This window comes from Anolis sagrei, chromosome 5 (genome assembly GCF_037176765.1).
Source record: "Anolis sagrei isolate rAnoSag1 chromosome 5, rAnoSag1.mat, whole genome shotgun sequence".
In the NCBI taxonomy this organism is placed as follows: domain Eukaryota; kingdom Metazoa; phylum Chordata; class Lepidosauria; order Squamata; family Dactyloidae; genus Anolis; species Anolis sagrei.
This window is the reverse complement of record NC_090025.1, coordinates 141971328-141989904: the sequence shown is the minus strand read 5'-3', so window position 1 is coordinate 141989904 and position 18577 is coordinate 141971328. Positions and strand designations below refer to the sequence as shown.

The following is an 18577-nucleotide window of genomic DNA, read 5'->3' as shown; positions in this document are numbered from 1 at the left end:
AAGATTTTATTATTAATCCACCCTAAACCTAAACACATTTACTTGAATGTAAAATCCGTGGATTTCTATGAAAATGTTGTCTATGCTAGAGATTGCATAGTGCAGACTGACTGCAATCTGAAGGCATCACAATGATTTGAACTTTCTAACATAAAAATAATGGGTGAAATACAAGATGTTACAAAAAATGTCAAGGGCTGAAGGGCTCAAACAAAATAATCACAGAATAAAACATCAAGATTTTAGAGAGAATGAAAAAATGTAAAATCAAAAATAGTGGAAATGGGAAGCCAAATTAATTACAGCAAAGATACCATTTTACAAGCTGAGATCTTATCCCATAAAAGCATAGAATAAGAACTGATTGGAATGTCTTAGTTCTTTACGTGTTTTTGGCTTGTAACTCCTATCAACCTGGACAAGTATACAGTGTTCCATCGCTACTTTGCAGTTTGCTTTTCTTGGACTCGCTGTTTCATGGCTTTTCAAAAAATATGAATTTAAAATATACGGTACAAGTAGTGAGGGAACACTGAGCAGGAAGGTCAATGTACTCTGGATGCAGATCTGGTGGTGACAGTGGCAGCATAGGTTGAGCCTCCTTGCACTCTTTACCTTCCTCCTCCTTGGCTCCTCCCTTCCCGCTGATTGAGTGAGTGAGAGTGAGTGAGAGGAGAGGGGCAACTCGTTGCTGCCTGGGCCTCTTGCCTCTGCTTGGGCCCCGCAACGCCAGCGGCAAGAGGCCCAGGTGGCAATGAGATGCCGCTCTCTCACTCACTCACTCATTCTCACTCACCCAATCAGCTCTTCTTCTCTCCTTGCCATCTTTACCTTCCTCCTCCAGGCACCACGGCTGCTGCTCCAGAAGCAGTGGAGGAGGAGCCTCATAGTTGTCGCCTGGGCCTCTTGCTGCCGTTTGGGTCCGGCACCACCTCCGCCTCCTCCTCAATCGCTCCCGAAGCAGTGCCTTCTCCGCCAGTACTATCCACTTCTGGAGTGATTGAGGAGGCAGTGGAGGCATCACAGGACCCAAGCGGCGGCAAGAGGCCCAGGTGGCGATGAGATACCTCCTCCATCAGCATCTCTGATTGATAGTTTCAGATACTAGGTTAAAACTGCATTTTGATAAACTTTTCATTTCTGTGGCAAGGCTTACAGTCGGCCTTCCGTATTCATGGATTCCGATTTCATGGACTGCACCATCCAAAGCTTGAAAAATAAATTCCAAGAGCAAACCTTAATTTTAAGTGAGAGATACAATTTTAGGTAAAGGTTTTCCCCTGACAGTAAGTCCAGTCATACCCAACTCTGGACACAATTTTAATACACCATCATATAGATGGGACTTGAGCATCCATGGATCTGAATATCCACCGGGCATCCTGGAACCAAACCCCAGTGGATACAATGGGCAAAGTTAAAAATAAAATGTACAACAGACAGGTTAAAAATATTCCATACTCGATGATAAATGCTTCAAACCTCCCAATGACAATCCAATTATTATCTTTGTGTTTGTCAGCAAATATTCTGTGGAACAGTTAGATTTATCTCATGATCTAAGGAAAAAATATAGCCAACTATGAGTTTCAGCTTTTTGTACCAATTTCTCACTCCTGTTTTTATAAATGTCATTTTTATGGGCATTTTATCTAACCCTTTTTTCAAAATATAAATGCTATACACTCTATTCATTTTGCATATTATTGGTTAGGTGATTTAATCCCCAATTGGCATCTTCAATGGACATACAGAGGTGCACAAAAATAGAACACCTAATTCTATATGACAGGACATGAGTTGTGTAGCTATCATGATATGATAGGTACGTCTGCACTCTGGTATGTTGAGCATGCTAAGCCAGAAAACGTGTTTGTAACAGTAGCCGGTGGGATACTCAAATTGCTGAAGATGTGGATGTATAGAATGGCGTTAATATTTCTTAAACATCACCATACATCTCTTAGGGTTATGCTCGTCTTACCTTTTTAATGAATTATCCATGTCCCTTCATTTAACAAACATAACTTGTATGCATTTCATTTTTTTTACAAACTTGGTCCACTGGGACCAAACTTTATTGCTTATTTCATGGAGCTGTGACAAAATGCTAGGAATCAAATAACATGGGGGGTTACAGAGGCTATTATGTTTATCGCGCTGAACAGAAGGTGATAATCCATTAAAGGAACATGTTCAACAAGCAAGCAATTCAAAGTACAATCATAGACAGCAACTCTATATGAATAACAAAGCAAAGAGCTAGGATACAGGCAAAGAAAACAGGAAAAAAGTAAACTGCAGTTATACATTTTGATATCTTTCCTCTGCGAGCGTATCTGTCTTGCAGAAATGGCAGGAAAGTTAGTGTCCAGTCTTATTTAGCAGTGACCAATGACAGCAAAGAACAGTCCTATAAAATTTATCTCCCACAAAAATAAACTATATATATAAAAATTTTATGATGTTCTCTCTGTTTCAATGGCCACAAACCAGTTTTTTTTAGCCTGAAAAATGAGGTATAGAAGACCCTGAGAGGTAGTAATGTGTTTTGATTGTTCTACAATATACAGAAAATACAAGATTGGATTTGATCTGAGTTGAAAGTCCCTTGGAGTTGATGTCTCACCTACATGAACTAGCAACATGTGTTTCATGCTGTTAAGCTGATCCAGCACATAGAACTCCATATAAACAAGGGTAGCACAATTATAGTCCAATGACAGATAATATTCCCACATACACCAGGAGGATTTCCTAATGCATATCCAGAATACTCCCTAAAACTGACGAGAATGGCATAACTCCCTTACTGAGTGGAGTTTTAATGAGCACTGGAGCCTTGGCGTGTGGCATATGAATCTTAAAACTCTGTGGTTTAATGCATTATATTATTGCATTAGAGTCCTGACCCAGTGTACCTATCTGTTAATCGGGTATTACCCTTGTGCTTAGTGAGCCACTGTATTAGAAAGCCCTGCAGACTGCTAGGGATGGGGTAGATTCAGGGGCTACCTCTGAATAGGGTACCTGAAAAGTCTTCCACATGGAAGTGGAACAGTGCTTTGGGTTCTGGGCAATGTCTTGAACGGATAGGACTAAAGCCCAGAAGTACAATTATTCACAAGTTAGGTAACATTAAGACATCTAAGTTGCACTTCTCTTAATGATTTTTGTAGCAATCCTCAACAAGAGGTATTCTTGTTATTTGGGGAGGTGCTCATATCTTCATATTCCTTCTTGTGAAGCAGCCAGGAAGGACTTTTCGGTAGCTGAATCTGGCTAAGTACTAAAAGGCATACGGAAGAACGCATTCCTGAGAAACTACCCCTGACCCATACAGTAAAACAATGTTAAGATGTAGACATATTGACCGTGTGAGAGACAGAGATGGAGGCAGGGAAAGGGGAAGAAGAGACGGAGTACATAAGAATCATTTAAAATAAATCTGGTTGCCACATATTACAAAAAAAAAAATCACATTTGTGAAAAATACATGAAAATACTTGGCAAGTATTCTCACACAATCTACTAGTATTTTTTTTAAAACACACACAAATATTTGTGATTGCATTATGCAAAAAGCTGAGCTTGTTGCCTCTCACCTACAAAGATTCACGTTTCTTTGAAAGGTTCTTTTTAATACCATAGTCATGTGTTCACAAAAAAATCTTTTATAAAAAATAGTTTTAATAGGGATTCTTTTTTGTTTGTTTGCAGTCCGAAATGTTTCAATCTTCTCAAAAATTAATGCTGAAAGAAACAAGTTCATTCCATTTATAGTCTGGAGGTAGGTCTTTGTCAATCATCTAGTCCATTTCTTTTTTAAAAAAAATTCAGCTGAGGTACAAACTTGGACAGTAATATTTAAACATTGCAGTTAATTATTTTGTAGTTATGTAGTGTCACTGAAAAAAAATTATCCTTACAAACCTTATGAGCAATTCGGTACAAAAATATATTCAAGTTAATGGTACATTACATAGAAATTTAGCAGAGAAAAGGCATAGTACATTTTAAAAAAGAAATACATAGTTATGATGGAAACACTAAAGATATTGTGTCCTTAACTGTAATTAGGTGACAAAAATAGAAATAAGGGGAAAATGCAGCAATTAATGATTACCTACCCAATAATAATTTCCTGCATTGTATGATTATAGCAGCAAATGTTTATATGACTGCTGAGTTACATGTAAATATCAGAGGTAGTATTGAAAAGTGGAGGATATTGCATTTGTTGTTAAAAGTGCTGCTTTGAGTGAAAATGTTGGGGACTTGTCACTGGGATCCAGCGGCCCAGAAAACCATCCTATATTAAAATGTATTGCTTAAATGTTATCACAAGCTCACTTGAGGTACATCATGTTGGCTCTTGTTTTGAGATGTGTGAGTGAAGAAGAGAGAGAGACACTCCTTTGGAAACAATGAAATGGTCTGAAAGTATTCGGTGAAGTCAAACTGAGAATTGAGTTTTTTCCCTTGGTTCCAGCATGACTGTGATATAGAATAATTCTGAGGTATCAAGTTCATGGAAGAATCCAAATGCTAGTTTCTAAATCTCTAACTGGAGAGAATGTCTGATGTTAGTCACTTCTAAACAACGAGAAGCTCTCTAGAAAGCATATTCTAACCCGAGAGGATATGAATCTGTTCCCAGAGAGGTGTGCTGTTGAGTTCTATTTTGTACTACTTCTGCAGATATATGTGTATCAGTTAATATACAATGTATCTTTGTCATTTTCCCTTTTTCTTTCTTTGTTTTTGGCAAAGTACCCTTTTTTTGTGGCTTTTGTTTCCCGAATATCAACTGAATAAGATGGAGAAATAACCAGCCTTCAATATATCTTGAAATGACAGTAATTAAAAAAAATCAGGCACAAAACTAGAACAAGGCTATGAAAGAGTAGTATCTATTCCTTATCTTTGGTGTTCTAAACAGGGAGTTTACTAAGCTAGGGAGTGGGTTTTCAGAGGTGTTGTAAGGGTTGGTGTCAAACACCAAGGCCTTTCTATTTGAATGCCCATGATAATTAATATTTTACAAAAGTCTTATTTATACGCAGTGCAGTGAATGACTTAAAACCTGGTTCAGAGATTTACTGACCCATTCGCCCTGACTTAGCAGCTCAAACAAAACTATTAGTAGGTTAAAGAAAAATAAGAGAAAACAGTAATTAAATGTTGCGCCATTAATCTGTGTCCCCCTTGTTACAGCAGTTTTGACTAAAGCCGGGACCGTGAAGGGATTACAACAAAGGTGATTAATAAGTCCTTTTTAAGGTTATGAGATGTCCCTCCCCTCCCCTCCCCACCCAGGCCAAAGTAGAAAGATTGTGGCAACAGAAGCAAGTGGTCAATGCAGTGTCTTCTCCCTTCAAAAGACCCAACTGCTGATGAGGTAGAAATTGCAAAGTGTGGTCTTCTAATCATCTTCTGCAGATTCTTGTGAGGATGTATCTCCAGTCTGTTCCTGAAACAGACAACCAAAACAGAGTTAGCCATTTACTTTTTCTTCTTCTTCTAAGATGACACAGTCTATTCTCTGCCAACAACATTTTTCCACATCCTACACAAGGCACAAACATGACCTAGTCAATGAACACAAATGAAAACATGACAAATGAATAAGAAATTGGACATAGGAAATTGCAATGCGTGAAAAACAGCAGCATAGCATATTATTGTCCCCAGATGCTCCTGCCACTGATCTCAGAGAAGTTGGTCTTGAACAAAAGTATTCCAATGGGAGACTGGAAAAGGCTTACTTAAAATACATCCACAAATTACATTCTATTAGCAGAGATCGGAACAGAGCTACTGATGTCCTACCATACTACATAGATCAATATCATTACAGAGATCTGTATAGCCAAAACTTAATTCTTCTTCAAGAAGAGATTCTGCCTTTACAATAGAGTATTTTGTTTTTACACCACAGGGGCAATAATTGGCATAGAAGACTTTATTACCTGACAGAGTATAGGACAACCCTCCTGTCTACAGAAATGATATATGCAGGTTCTCTTACTGATGATTTCCCTTATCCAGTAATTCACTTAATGCCTCCTGTACAAGTTACACCTTCGTTTCAGTACCTACACCATTTGTCCCATTAAAATAATATGGCTCTCTATTATTGTGATTTCATATATCCACACAATGTCTAGAAAGGTATTCCCTGTGGATTTGGGGATCATAGCATACAGGATGTTTATGTCAATATATCCCTCTAAAAGTTAATGATCAAGGCTTGTATCCAATTTTCGTAACTGTGTATTTATGCCCACAATCAGAATACTGCACTCTGTAAATGCATTTCAGAGTGTGGATTGTAATCCATGAAAGCACATGCTAAAATACACCTGTTAGACTCAAGTGCATAGGACTCTTTCACTATTTGTTTCCTCCTTTACAGCATAAACCAACAAATTGGGAAAGCACCAGCCAACACACCTTCTCATTTCATCCAAAGTAAAAAAAAAATCCAACCCCCCCCCCAAAGATACAATACAGTCTTGCTTATCCAACCTTCGCTCATCCAACATTCTGTATTATCCAATGCAGTCTGCCTCCCACCCGGATCCACAGCTGTTTCAATACATTGCAATGTTTTGGAGCTAAATTCGTAAACACAGCAATTACTTCATAACGTTAGCATGTATTTAACTGCTTTTTCTGTTGATTTGTTGTAAAACATGATGTTTTGGTGCTTAATAGGCTTTTTCGATTCTGGCCCTACTTACCTCTCCGAACGCATCTCCTCTTATGAACCAACTAGGACATTAAGTTCATCTGGGGAGGCCCTGCTCTCGGTCCTGCCTGCATCACAGGCGCGCCTGGCGGGGACGAGAGACAGGGCCATCTCAGCGGTGGCCCCTCGGCTGTGGAACGCCCTTCCTACAGATATCAGATCGGCTCCCTCCCTGTTGGCGTTTCGGAGGAAAGTGAAGACCTGGCTGTTCGAACAAGCATTCAATTAAGCAGTGTAATTGAATATAGGAATACGGAATAATGGATGATGAGATTGGATTCTGATTTTTACTGATGAGACGCTAATGATTGTTATATTGATGTTTAATCATTGATTATGCTACTCTTTTTAACTGTCCCATATTCGTTTTGTGATGTTTTTGCATTGAATTTTGCTGTTGTTAACCGCTTTGAGTCGCCTGAGGGCTGAAAAAAGTGGTATATAAATGAAGTAAGTAAATAAATAAATAATTTTTTCCTTGATCCCTCCTTATTATCCAATATTTTCGCTTATCCAACGTTCTGCCGGCCTGTTTATGTTGGATAAGTGAGACTCTACTGTATCAGCTTTGGGACAAGCCAGGCTATCATACTAATTTCAAGATATGGTTTAAAATTTTGGTCTGTTCCAAATGAGTGACCATAATTTCCTAATTCATATAAAACATGAAAGAGTGGCTAATCAGAGGTTTCTTAGTTTGATCATTCCTGCCATGAATAGAAGAGGAAAGGTGCACAGGCATAAACTCATTCATATCTTGGCCTAAACAGATTAAAATTATGCTCTAGCTGTCTCTTCAGCATAAGGACTAGCAGCAGAGAGATGGACTTTAGAGTTTCAATAATAATTACAATAATAATAATAACAACTTTATTCTTATACCCCGCCACCATCTCCCCGAAGGGACTTGGGGCAACTTACAAGGGGGGCAAGCCCACTTTACAAATAAAAACAGCATTAAAATCAATCAAATATAAACATAAACACAATCAAACACAACATCTTAAAACAACAAGGCTGAGATAACAGTCAAAGCTGGGATCAGGCTCAATTCAGTGCAGAGCTTCTGGATTGGGGCCAGTGAAAGGTGTGGAATAAAATGAATTGAGGCAAGAGATACCTTTCAAAAGTGTCAAGTAACCAATTGGTGGGCCAGAAATAAAGTGCATGGCTAAAGTAGGAAAGAGATAGTTCTTTTTCCGACTCTAATGACAACAGCAATCAAATATGATTACTGCTGTTGTGGAAAGCACATTGAAGAGTCTTGAGTTCATTCACACTGCACAATCAAAACACTATATCACTTTCACAGTCATGGTTTCACTCTAAGCAATTCTGGGATTTGTAGTTTAAGGGCTTACTTTTAGGATCCTAAGCAGAGAGCTCCAGTGCTTCACTAAAGCACAAAGGCCAGGGTTCCATAGGATGCAACCAAGGTAGTTAAAGTTGAGTAATAGTGCACTAATTCTGTGGAGAGAATGGGCTCTAAGTGTGCTTTGCCTTCATAAGGTATTTTCTGGCCACATACATGTTTCTGACAGAAACTGAATGGACAAAACAGCTTGCCAAAATGCTTATGTACATCACTCCAACTTTCAAACACGTTTCTCTTACAATTCAATAAGTATGAGTCCCTTGTTATTAATCATGCCTTTGAGATTCCTCAGTATGCAAAGTACTTCACGGTGCTTATCTCGTTTTCCTTCCCCACCATCATGGAAAGCAGGTTATGCTTGGAAATCAGATCCAAGGCCACCCAACAAGCTTCACAGCTGGGTGCAGATCTGAACTTTGGCCTACGACATCCGAACCTATCACACTATACATGACATCGCAATAGTTATTTGGCTCTGTCATGATTTGGATTTTAACCAAATGTAGGCAACAACAATACAGTGCCTAAAAATTGTGTGAAGCTCACAAAATAACAAATGTAAAAGTATTATAGAATAATAATATGCTTTGCTCTCTCTCGCTTTCTCTCTCTCTGTTTCCTTCTCCACATTGGTCTTCCCCTCCCCTTTGACTTAAATAAGAAGTGACCTGTGATCTTGCCGTTTCATTCCATCCTTCTTACACTCTATATTCAATTAATGTACAGTACCTTTCAGGATATGGGTGGTAAGCCGGAGACAATAAACATTGCTGATAAAGGAAGCTGTTAAGCGAGAAGTGATTTTTATCAAATGCTGCACATCATCTTGTAAGACAGCATGTGAAAAAGATCTAGGGCAAATAGGTAAACATTTACCCGTCGAGCGAACAGGAGACCTTTTAAGAATGTCCAGCTTATAACAGTCTTCATACTTTAATAGATTTGATTTTCCACATGGCTTCATTTTGTCTGGGTGGCTAACTGACACAATTTATAACTCTCTTCCTTTCCCAGGCCACTGCAGTCCCTCATTCAGTAAAGCATGCCTTACAGCTTGTCTGCATTATGTGACCAAACTTCCATTCATTAGTGTTTGAAACACTTCAGCTGTGAAGGGGATCCTAAATGCTACCATGTGTGACACTACTGCACAAGAGCGGCATGGAGAGCGGGGAAGAACAACACTAGGCTTTAATCATAGGCCACTGCTTACTGCAAGCCTCCCCCCACCTCAAAAGGCTTCAGACATCCATCCACCCTTCCCGCCCCCCAAAAAAGGGCCTGAAAAAGCTGTAAATCTGGGGAATAAACACAAGTACAAATGAATGGATGACAGCTTAAAAATATAACCATAGCAGCATCAAGTCATAAGATTTCACACTGGTTTTGTTTAGTCTGCTCTGGGTTATGTGGGAAATGGGGGAAGCATGGAGCAAAAAGGCCCCCCTGTGAAACTGTGGGCCTCAAATATTTAAGCCAGTAGGTTTATACCTCTTGACTAGGAAACAGGCCATGACCCTGAGATTGTCTCTGGAGAACGAAGCACAAAGAAAGATGTAGGATGATCAAAGCCACGGACAGACGAAAGAAAGAGAAGCCAAGTGTCAGCTCACCTCTGACCCCATCTTTTTCAATTAATATTTAAATTGCAAAAAGGCACTAAGCTACCACACAGATACAGTATTTTGCTTCACTATATCTCACTCCCAGTCAGCTTAATACTCAAACATGCAATACATCTTTGGAGGAACTGTTGCTGAGATAAAATGTACACAGGACCCTGTTAGTGCTTGTGTGTTATTTTAACATCTTTCCTAGTCTGTACAAAAGGCATGTTAGAAATAAGGTCTTATCACATGTTTTGCCCCTCAGAAACACCCTTTTTGGTAGGTTAGCTATGGGGAGAATGACATAGGATTCAGACCCTGCATTTCTACACACTTTAAAAATCTTTTAAAGACAGAGTCCCATGGAGTTTATCACATGATGCCAAACTACTTCGGGCCATTCCCCATGAGACCATCTTTGAAGTGTGTAGAAACAGAGGTTTTAGGAGTCGGGTAGCAATAAACTTCAGAGCTCCCAGTTTGCCTAGAAATGAATAAAGGTACTTATTTACACATGGGATGGGAACTATCAGATTCCTCCATGTTTGTTTTAGTGGCATTTAGGAGTGGGCATTCCTGTGAACCTTCGCTGTGGTTATATTCCCCCCCCCCCTTTTTTTAGACCTGCAATTGTGAAGTTTCCTTCCCCAACTTCTTAAAAAAGAATGTGGACTGGGTGGAGACTACACTTGCCCATGCAATAGCTCAGAACATGAGGATTACTGTATAAATGAACAAAAGTAACACTTATCACGTTCTGTATAATGGCTGTAATACACAGGAACTGAATTTCCTCTCATCATAGGAGGTTGTTAAACGTGTATGATTCTTCCTCGGTTGCTGCAATGTTTACAAATAGTTTCTGGCATCCTGAATTAAACTGGTACCCTAAACATGATGAACAGGGATGAGCCATTTCGACATCCACTTTACTTGCTATTAAAAAGAAAAGGCCAACAAAAAAACTTGTTCTGTGTCATTATAACATCCTTATGGGTGCCATTTGTGACTGTTTATTTTTGTAGCAGGAACCTAGTGTGAGTATATGTTGTGCTGTGCTAGTTCTGGGGCTGGATTCCAATGAGGTGTTATGTGTTTAGTTAACACATGGTCCAGTAGGCTGCATAGCTCCCTCAACCCCTTTCATGGCCCTCACTGCATCACTTCTGCTGCTTCCAAAACTGCAGTATCAAGCTGGTGGTGCCACAGGTGCCAAAACCCACCCACCTACTTTCAGCCTTACATTGTGCAATGACAGTTGTTCTGGTACAGCTGTACTAGGATCTCCAACTTCTTTTTCTTTCTTTGAGTGTTTGCATGTATTCCAAAGTTACATGCATTTTGCAATAAGGTGGCTTCCCTTTGTTTGCAATTATAGGGCCAATGACCCACCAATCATCATTAGGTTCTTTAGTTCTGCCCCCTTTTCTGGGTTTAGGAGGAAAAAAGGGGACCTCTAATTCAGTTCACACAGAGAAGCCTTTCTTACAGGACGTGAATCAGTTCCACCTGTCCCAGAACTCTACAGAGAAGCATAGCCTTTGCTGGGGGGATCCAGTCCCACAGCTTTACAGCCAGCCCTTGCTGGGAACTGAAGACCTTTTTTCCTCTTGGAAATCTACAAAAGGACTCTATTTGGTAAGGACCATTCGCGGCAGCCATAACGCAATTTGGACCGGCTGTAGGGGCCCACGCCAGCAGAGCCTAAGACAGATTGCCCAGATAGAGGTCAAGGATTTCCCTGATAGTGAAGAAACAGTTCATGATAGTTTCCTGTCCCTTGTGGACAAGATTAAGAAAGCCACCAGTTGATTCAAAGCCTTGAAGTATTTGTTTCATTTATTGAAGACCTAAGCACTAATAAAGAACTTTGTTAAACTTTCCAAGTTTCTAAAGACTTTGTTTAGGGAAATCCAAAGGGCCTCTAATCCGAGGCACCCCCGGCGTCCTGTTGGGCATACAAAACACGTCCAGTGCGTGACAGCACAACAGTGGCCATGGCTCTGTGCCACAGTAGGACACTCTGGTACCCTCCTGCTCCATACAGAGCAGTTGAAGTTTGTGCTAAAGTTTCACTGTAAGTATAGTAGCAAATTCCAGGGGGTTCAGAAAATTTCCCAGCCCACACCAGTCCTAGATGAACCATTACAATGTCAAGTCTCATTCTTTGAGCTCTTGTAACAACATTCAAGCTTATTAAAAACCAATATATTAAAAACTAGTGAAAAGAAAACTATCAATCACCCAGTGCCACCTGGACAACAGACCTCTACATCGCAGAAGCATGAAATATGCATTGTATAATAAACTGTGAAACATCAGTAATTTATAGATATTAGTATTACAGATATTCACAAAAGTCCTCAAAAACAAGCTTCTTTTACATCTTGTAAAAGAGTTACCATGCCAGCAATGGAAAGCAGGAACATGCTCTTGACCAGTCGTCACATCTCCTGGCCTCACATTCCCCTGAATATTGAGCATGGTAGACTGCAAGGCAGAAACATTAATGTGAGCAGCTGTGAACTTATAACAATGGTGACTTCTGCTATAGATATAACTCTGTCTAACTTGACAAAAACATAATTAGAAAAAATACTGTAAAAATGAAGCTAAGCAGTTTTTGGTCTGGATCAGTGCAGAACTTGGAAAATTACTTTTAAAAAACATCCACTATGTAACTCATGGCAAAACTCCAAGAGTTAATGTGCAACCAATAGCACAGTTACTTTTTCATTCTTTTATGTGAGGACCACCACATAAAGAAAGCTATCTAAACATTACAAGGCATGTCCTTCAAAATGCCAAAGAGCTTTAAAAAAAAAGCCCCACACCAGATAAAGAAGAAAAAAAAAACAACAGTGAGAAATGAATGCTCATCACATGCCCTCACTATTCTCCTAAGTAAAATGTATTAAATAGCAACTAGTGGATACAACCAGCATGATGTAATGATTTGAGTGTTGGAGTAGGACCCCAGGGAGACCAGGATTGAATCCCTGTTCAGTCATGGAAACATACTGGGGTGACGTTGAGCAAGTCATACTTGCAAAGGCAACCCCCCCCCCCCCCCGAACAAATATTGCCAAGAAAATCTCATGATAGGGTCACTTTAGGGTCACCATACTTCAGAGTGCCTTGAAGGCGCACAGCAACAACAAATTGATAGAGAGAGCGTGGACTAAGAATGGCAACTCAGAGTTAGCTATGAAATTCTCTTGTTGACTGCTTCATCAACGCAATTCCATGCTTTCCTTTTGGGTCAACTATAAGACCTCAACTCCTGTGATGTTTGGAGGAATGACAACCATGCACAGTGCCTGGAGCAAGATGAGCTACAAATGAAACTAAGTAAAACAAAATAAACGATTCAATAGCATAACATTTTATTGATAAAACCACAAGGGTGAAGCTTTTTAATTCTGCAATTTATACCATATTTATTGTTTTTATTTTCTAGACATTTTTGTGGCATTTCTTTATGTTATGCTACTTAGGGCCCTTCCAGACAGGCCTCAACCCTGGGAGGAACTGGGATATTTTATCCCAATTCCTCCTGAGATTGAGGCTCCATACCCACTCCAAACCCCAGGCTTTCCTTGGGGGGTGGCTATATGGAGCCACCCCCTCCCCATTTCCCCCAAAATCCTATGTAAGGGACCTGACTGCATGCTTGGCCCCCTCTGGCGAAAGCTTCTAGCAAGTGAAAATTACGTATTGGGAGGTTTGGGGAGGGGGAGGAGAGAAATCCCTCTCTCATACATCAAGAGCTTTTGCTGGAGGGGCCTGAGCATGCAGCCAGGCCCTTCACACATGTTTTTGGGGTAAATGGGAGAATGGGAGGGGAGGGGTACCATCATGTTTCTTTGGGCTCTTGGAATTTGAAGAACCAGGATTGTAGTGGGGGTTTACCCCCAGGATCGCAGAAGCATGGCCCACACCTGGAAAGCTGCGGACCTTACATTATTAATCTGGAGTAAACTGCGAATTTTTAGTTTACTCTGGATTAATTCAGGTTTACCTGAGGCATCATTTGGATGCCTCAGGTAAACTTGTGACAGGTCCCACATTTTGGACCTGTCTGGAAAGGGGCTTTAGAGGTTTAAGAGGTTCAAAGAGATTCTTGCTATAAAAAGCAGGAAGAAGTGTTTTTTTATTTCTCATTGAAATTGTGCATTGGATGGGTATTCCAAGCACACCAACTGAAATAACATAATTAATTTACATGCTATTTGCAACAAATTCTTCTTGCTAAATACTGTAATTATTATTTGAAATTCAGAAACAATGTAATATTGTATGGTGCTCATGAAGTATTTTTTTACAAACAACACATATTTGTTTTTGTGGAGGAGGCAAGAACGGGCAAAAGCAGAAAGTGGAAACAACTGCAGTATTTGTCTTAAATTCAGAAGAAATAAAAAGCATGGTTCTATAAACCTTTCTTAAGGTGAACTTTTAATGGAAGTTCATTTCAGATAGGTGTGTTTATCATCTCTTATACTTGCCAATGTAACTGTCATTGGTGATGGACAACTCTGCTGCTAAAATGGTTCTTTGCCACCACTACCACTTGACATTTGATAGGAAATGTTTATTATATTAAGCAGACTTGATCAATATTTTTGTTTCTGCTCGATTTATCAGGATCAAGGAAGTGAGAAATGGCAATACAAAGCCATGTATGACATCCTGAGCACATTGGAGAAAAGGTGAGTATTATTGTAAATAATAAATTAGAAAACCAACTGTTTTTCCGAAAACAGTTGTGTCTTTTCTTCTCACAAAGCAACAAAAGGAGGTTTTTAGTGTTGTAATAAATGCAGGTATAGCTCACTTTATCCAAATGGAGATTAAAGGTATTATAGAACCAGTTAAGAAATTATGTTGATTTACCTTTGTTACCTGTGCATAGGTAAGATTAGGAACCAGTAGTGATTTCTTCTCTTTCCACTGTCAAAGATAACATGAGAAAAACTAAAGAGAAGATCTACTGTACTTAACAGAATTTACTTCCAAGTAAACATGCATGTGATTGGGTTGTTAGACTCTGTTATATCAGCTTTATGATGAGCAAGGTAAGAGAGACATTTACCAAGTTAAAAAAAAACTTGCTGTGGGCCTCTAGTCAAATGTTAAAGCAGCAGCTTTGAAGTTATGAGAAAGATTGAAAATCTAAAGCCGAGAGCTGTGCACACCTCATTAGGACCTAGCTATGTGGGAAGGCCAAGCTTCCTGGTCAAGCGTGCTTACCCACTGGAAAGGGGGCTTCAGGAAGGTAAGATAAAAGACCCTTTCAAAGTGGAAGTGCACAGTGACATTTTTATGAGCACCAGTCAAGGAAGGTTCCGAGTACCAAACTGTTCACAACCAACTATTACATTGCCTATTTAATCAAGAAAAATGAAGGCCATGTACAAGGGGCTTAACAAACATATTCTGCAAGGGGTTAGAAGTTAGCTGAATGGGAAGATATTATACAATGCTAAATTTTGAATTTAGCTTTAGTGCATTAACAGTTGAACAAGTGCATAATTCTTCAAGAATGCATAGGAATAAAAGAACAATTGGAAGAACAGGATTGGGTCCTATAATATGGAGATTCAGCGTTTGAATAGTATTTTGTAATAATATTGGAAACGTTTCCTCCAACTTTGAGGGTTAAAACAAGGAGAAGAAAGGCTTCTACCATGCTTTAAAACAGCATTGAAGGGTTTCATTACTGAATTTATATTCTTTATGATCTTTTACAGAACTTACCTTATAGATAATTTGCACAAGGAACAGTAAAACAGAGCCTGAGTAATACAAGTGTATCTACATCAGTAGTTCCCAACCTTTTTTTTTGACCAGGAATCACTTGATCAGGGATCAAAAATGTTACAAAACAGTTTTTGGTCAACTTTAGATTTGGTTTGGTTATTTGGGATTCTTATTCAGAAAACAGCACTGAATAGACCACATCAGCTCTAGTTTCTGATACAGATCATACAACATGATTCTACGATGAGACGGCACGGATGATTTAGTGTAATTATTTGATTGTTGTATTATTGATAGTTGTTGATATTTCGTTGTGCTATTGCCTTATTGTAAACTGTGTTTTTATATGTTGTACACCGCCGTGAGTTGCCCTAGGGCTGAGAACGGCGGTCAACAAATGCAGTAAATAAATAAATAATAAATAAACATTTAGTAGTTGACATCTGCTCGCCCACAGCAAACCATGTTTAATAAGCCTTGACACTATAAGAGGGTTTAGTGAGACTAGTCACTTTTGTTGCAATGGTGTAGTAACAGTAAGGCTGTGGACCATATTTTAGTTCTTGCAGACCACTGGTGGTCCACGGACCACAGGCCGGGAACCACTGATCTACACTGTATGTATGACTATTGATTATGTTAAATTAGACCCTGAATTTTAGAACAACTCTCAGAATCCACATAAGCATGGCCATTGCTATAAACACTAGGGTATTCTTGAAGCTGTTGTCCAAAAAAGTAGACTTTTCAATCTTTGGTAAGGCCCAAGAGGGATTCTCTTTGCCTGACAACTGATCAGGAGTTGTGCCCCCTCCACCTTATATAAATGTCTGGATTAAATATTTAGTTTTGGACTAAGCAAGGGGGCCTGTAATGAAAAGTAATCTAACAATAGGGCAATGAAAATATTTTCCTATATGACTGCCAAATGTGTGACTACTGAGTAACATATTGAAGCAGGAAAAAGGTTTTTGAAATCACAGAAATGTTGCACCAAATAAGCCTTCTTTCTTATCCCCACCCCCTTCTAACTATTGATAAATTAAGCAGCTTTTTATAAAAAATGAAAGGTATTTGGCTGAATATACAGCTCTACTTAAAATTAATATTCTTAATTTAAATTAATAATAATAAATCCTCAAATTCATTGCAAACTCCTACTGAAATAATTATGGTTTTGGTTATCAAATATACATTATTTATAGGCCACCCTTTTAAAACAACAACAAATCTCAGAAAAATAACATTATGATGTATTGCTGAAATAATGTTATAATATGACATAAAGCAACAAATTTCCAGTTTTTGATTTTTTCATATTCCTGGTAACTCTCATAATACTGAAAAAGAACAGGAACAAAATGCTGCAATTTGGTTGATCAAAAACATACCACACTTTGCCTGCTAAACAAGCTATTTTAATATATTTCTGGGCTTTTCTGATTCTTCTAGTGTGCTTCTTTTTCCACTAAATACATTGTCAGAATGCTATGAATACAGAAATCCAGGTCTGTACTGTGGTTCACCACATCAAAAACCATTCCCTTTTTGGGAGATTTTTCCAATAGATTTTGAGGATCAGTTCACCTGAGAGCTAAAGGAGGTGGGGAAGGGGGATTTGTGTGAGAGACTGTTGTATGAACTGGCTCTGTGTTTCCATGTACTAAAGCAATTTGTCTTTATGTCGAAGTAGCAGTTGTCTTTGTTTATGGAACTCTCACTGGTTTATGGAAACAAAGACTCCAAAAAGCCATGCAAGAGGGCAAAAGTCCCAAAACATGAACACCCATATATGTCATTAAGGGTAACTTAACATTTTCCTATAACTTCTAAATGCTTACACTTCCAAACTCCGACTATATGTTGTTGCTATGTTTTCCTCCTTCTATAGTATGTCCCCCATATCCATGGGGCTGGTATCCATGACTTAATTTATCCAAATCCTTCAAATGATGTCTCCTAGACACTTTTAGGTCCTATAACAGAGCTTCTTGCACTTTTACATTCATGACCTCTTTCAATCTGAGAAATTTTTACATAACTCCAGGTATACAATAATATATAATGGGTTTAAAAATCAAACTTTTGTTGATACATCTGCATTTGCAAGGATTACTAAACAAACTGATTTTCCTTTTTGTGGAATAGAGCTGAAGCATTTACTGTAGAGTCAACTATAAACACTTCATGTAGTTGTTAAGAGATTTGTGTAATGGGTGGTGTTCAGAAGTCTTTTACTGTTGGCTAATTTTTCGTGATCCCAACATTGAGCTAAGGGGACTCCATTTGGGATCGGAATCTACAATTTAAGAAGCATTGCTTTAGAACAAGTTTCCTCAAACTAAGGATGCGGTCCTCCAAGGTCATCTACCCGGCCTTCGCTCAGGGTCAACCTAAGTCTGAAATGACTTGAAAGCACATAACAACAATCCTATCTCATCAGCCAAAAGCAGGCCCACATTTCCCATTGAAATACTAATAAGTTTATATTTGTTAACACTTTCCTCATTTTAATTATTGCATTGTTTTTAAGTGTTTTTATACTACAAATAAGGTATGTGCAGCATTCATAGAAATTCATGTTTTTTTCCAAATTATAATCTAGCCCTCCAACAGTTTGAGGGACCTGGCCTTCTATTTAAAAAGTTTGTGGACCCCTTCTTTAGAATGACTCAATGGTATTATTGGGCCAAAAGTCCTTCGTTTTCAATAGGGTTCTCTATAATCTGCAGAGTTCTTTGTATCTATGCAAACTCCAGGAATATATCCCTTATGGATACAAGAGCTGCACAGTACTCGGCTTCCTGTATAAAAATATTAATTTCCATACTTGAAAATACAGTAATAAAACCATGACTGAAAGGCTACATAAATGTATTTTCCCTGCAAGCAAATCGAGCAAATCAATAATACAATATCACTGTCTGCATTAGGTTTCTGACCTATGATTCTAAAAAAGCACTTGTACTGCCATTTCAGTATTCTAACGTAATACTGAGAGACCGATTCTGAGAACAGTGACTCTGAGTGTTATTAAACTTTATAATGACAAAGAAAATACTGCAAAGGAAAAACTCT

General features: G+C 38.8%; 1 protein-coding gene across 2 annotated transcripts in view; it reads right to left on the bottom strand.

Annotated features, from left to right (window-relative positions):
• Window positions 1-3466: 3466 nt before the first annotated feature.
• The window catches only part of HMGA2 (high mobility group AT-hook 2), a 141435-nt gene continuing 126324 nt past the window's right edge, over window positions 3467-18577 (bottom strand). Inside the window, exons 5-6 of one of the 2 annotated variants that reach the window (XM_067469089.1) lie at window positions 14633-14689; window positions 5923-12226 (exon numbers count right to left, since the gene is read on the bottom strand). In XM_067469089.1, the coding sequence (XP_067325190.1) occupies window positions 11948-12226; window positions 14633-14689 (336 nt within the window). In that variant the 3' untranslated portion in view covers window positions 5923-11947. Of the gene's footprint in view, window positions 5474-5922; window positions 12227-14632; window positions 14690-18577 lie in introns of those variants that run through there. The other variant, XM_060777510.2, reaches the window with a different exon arrangement.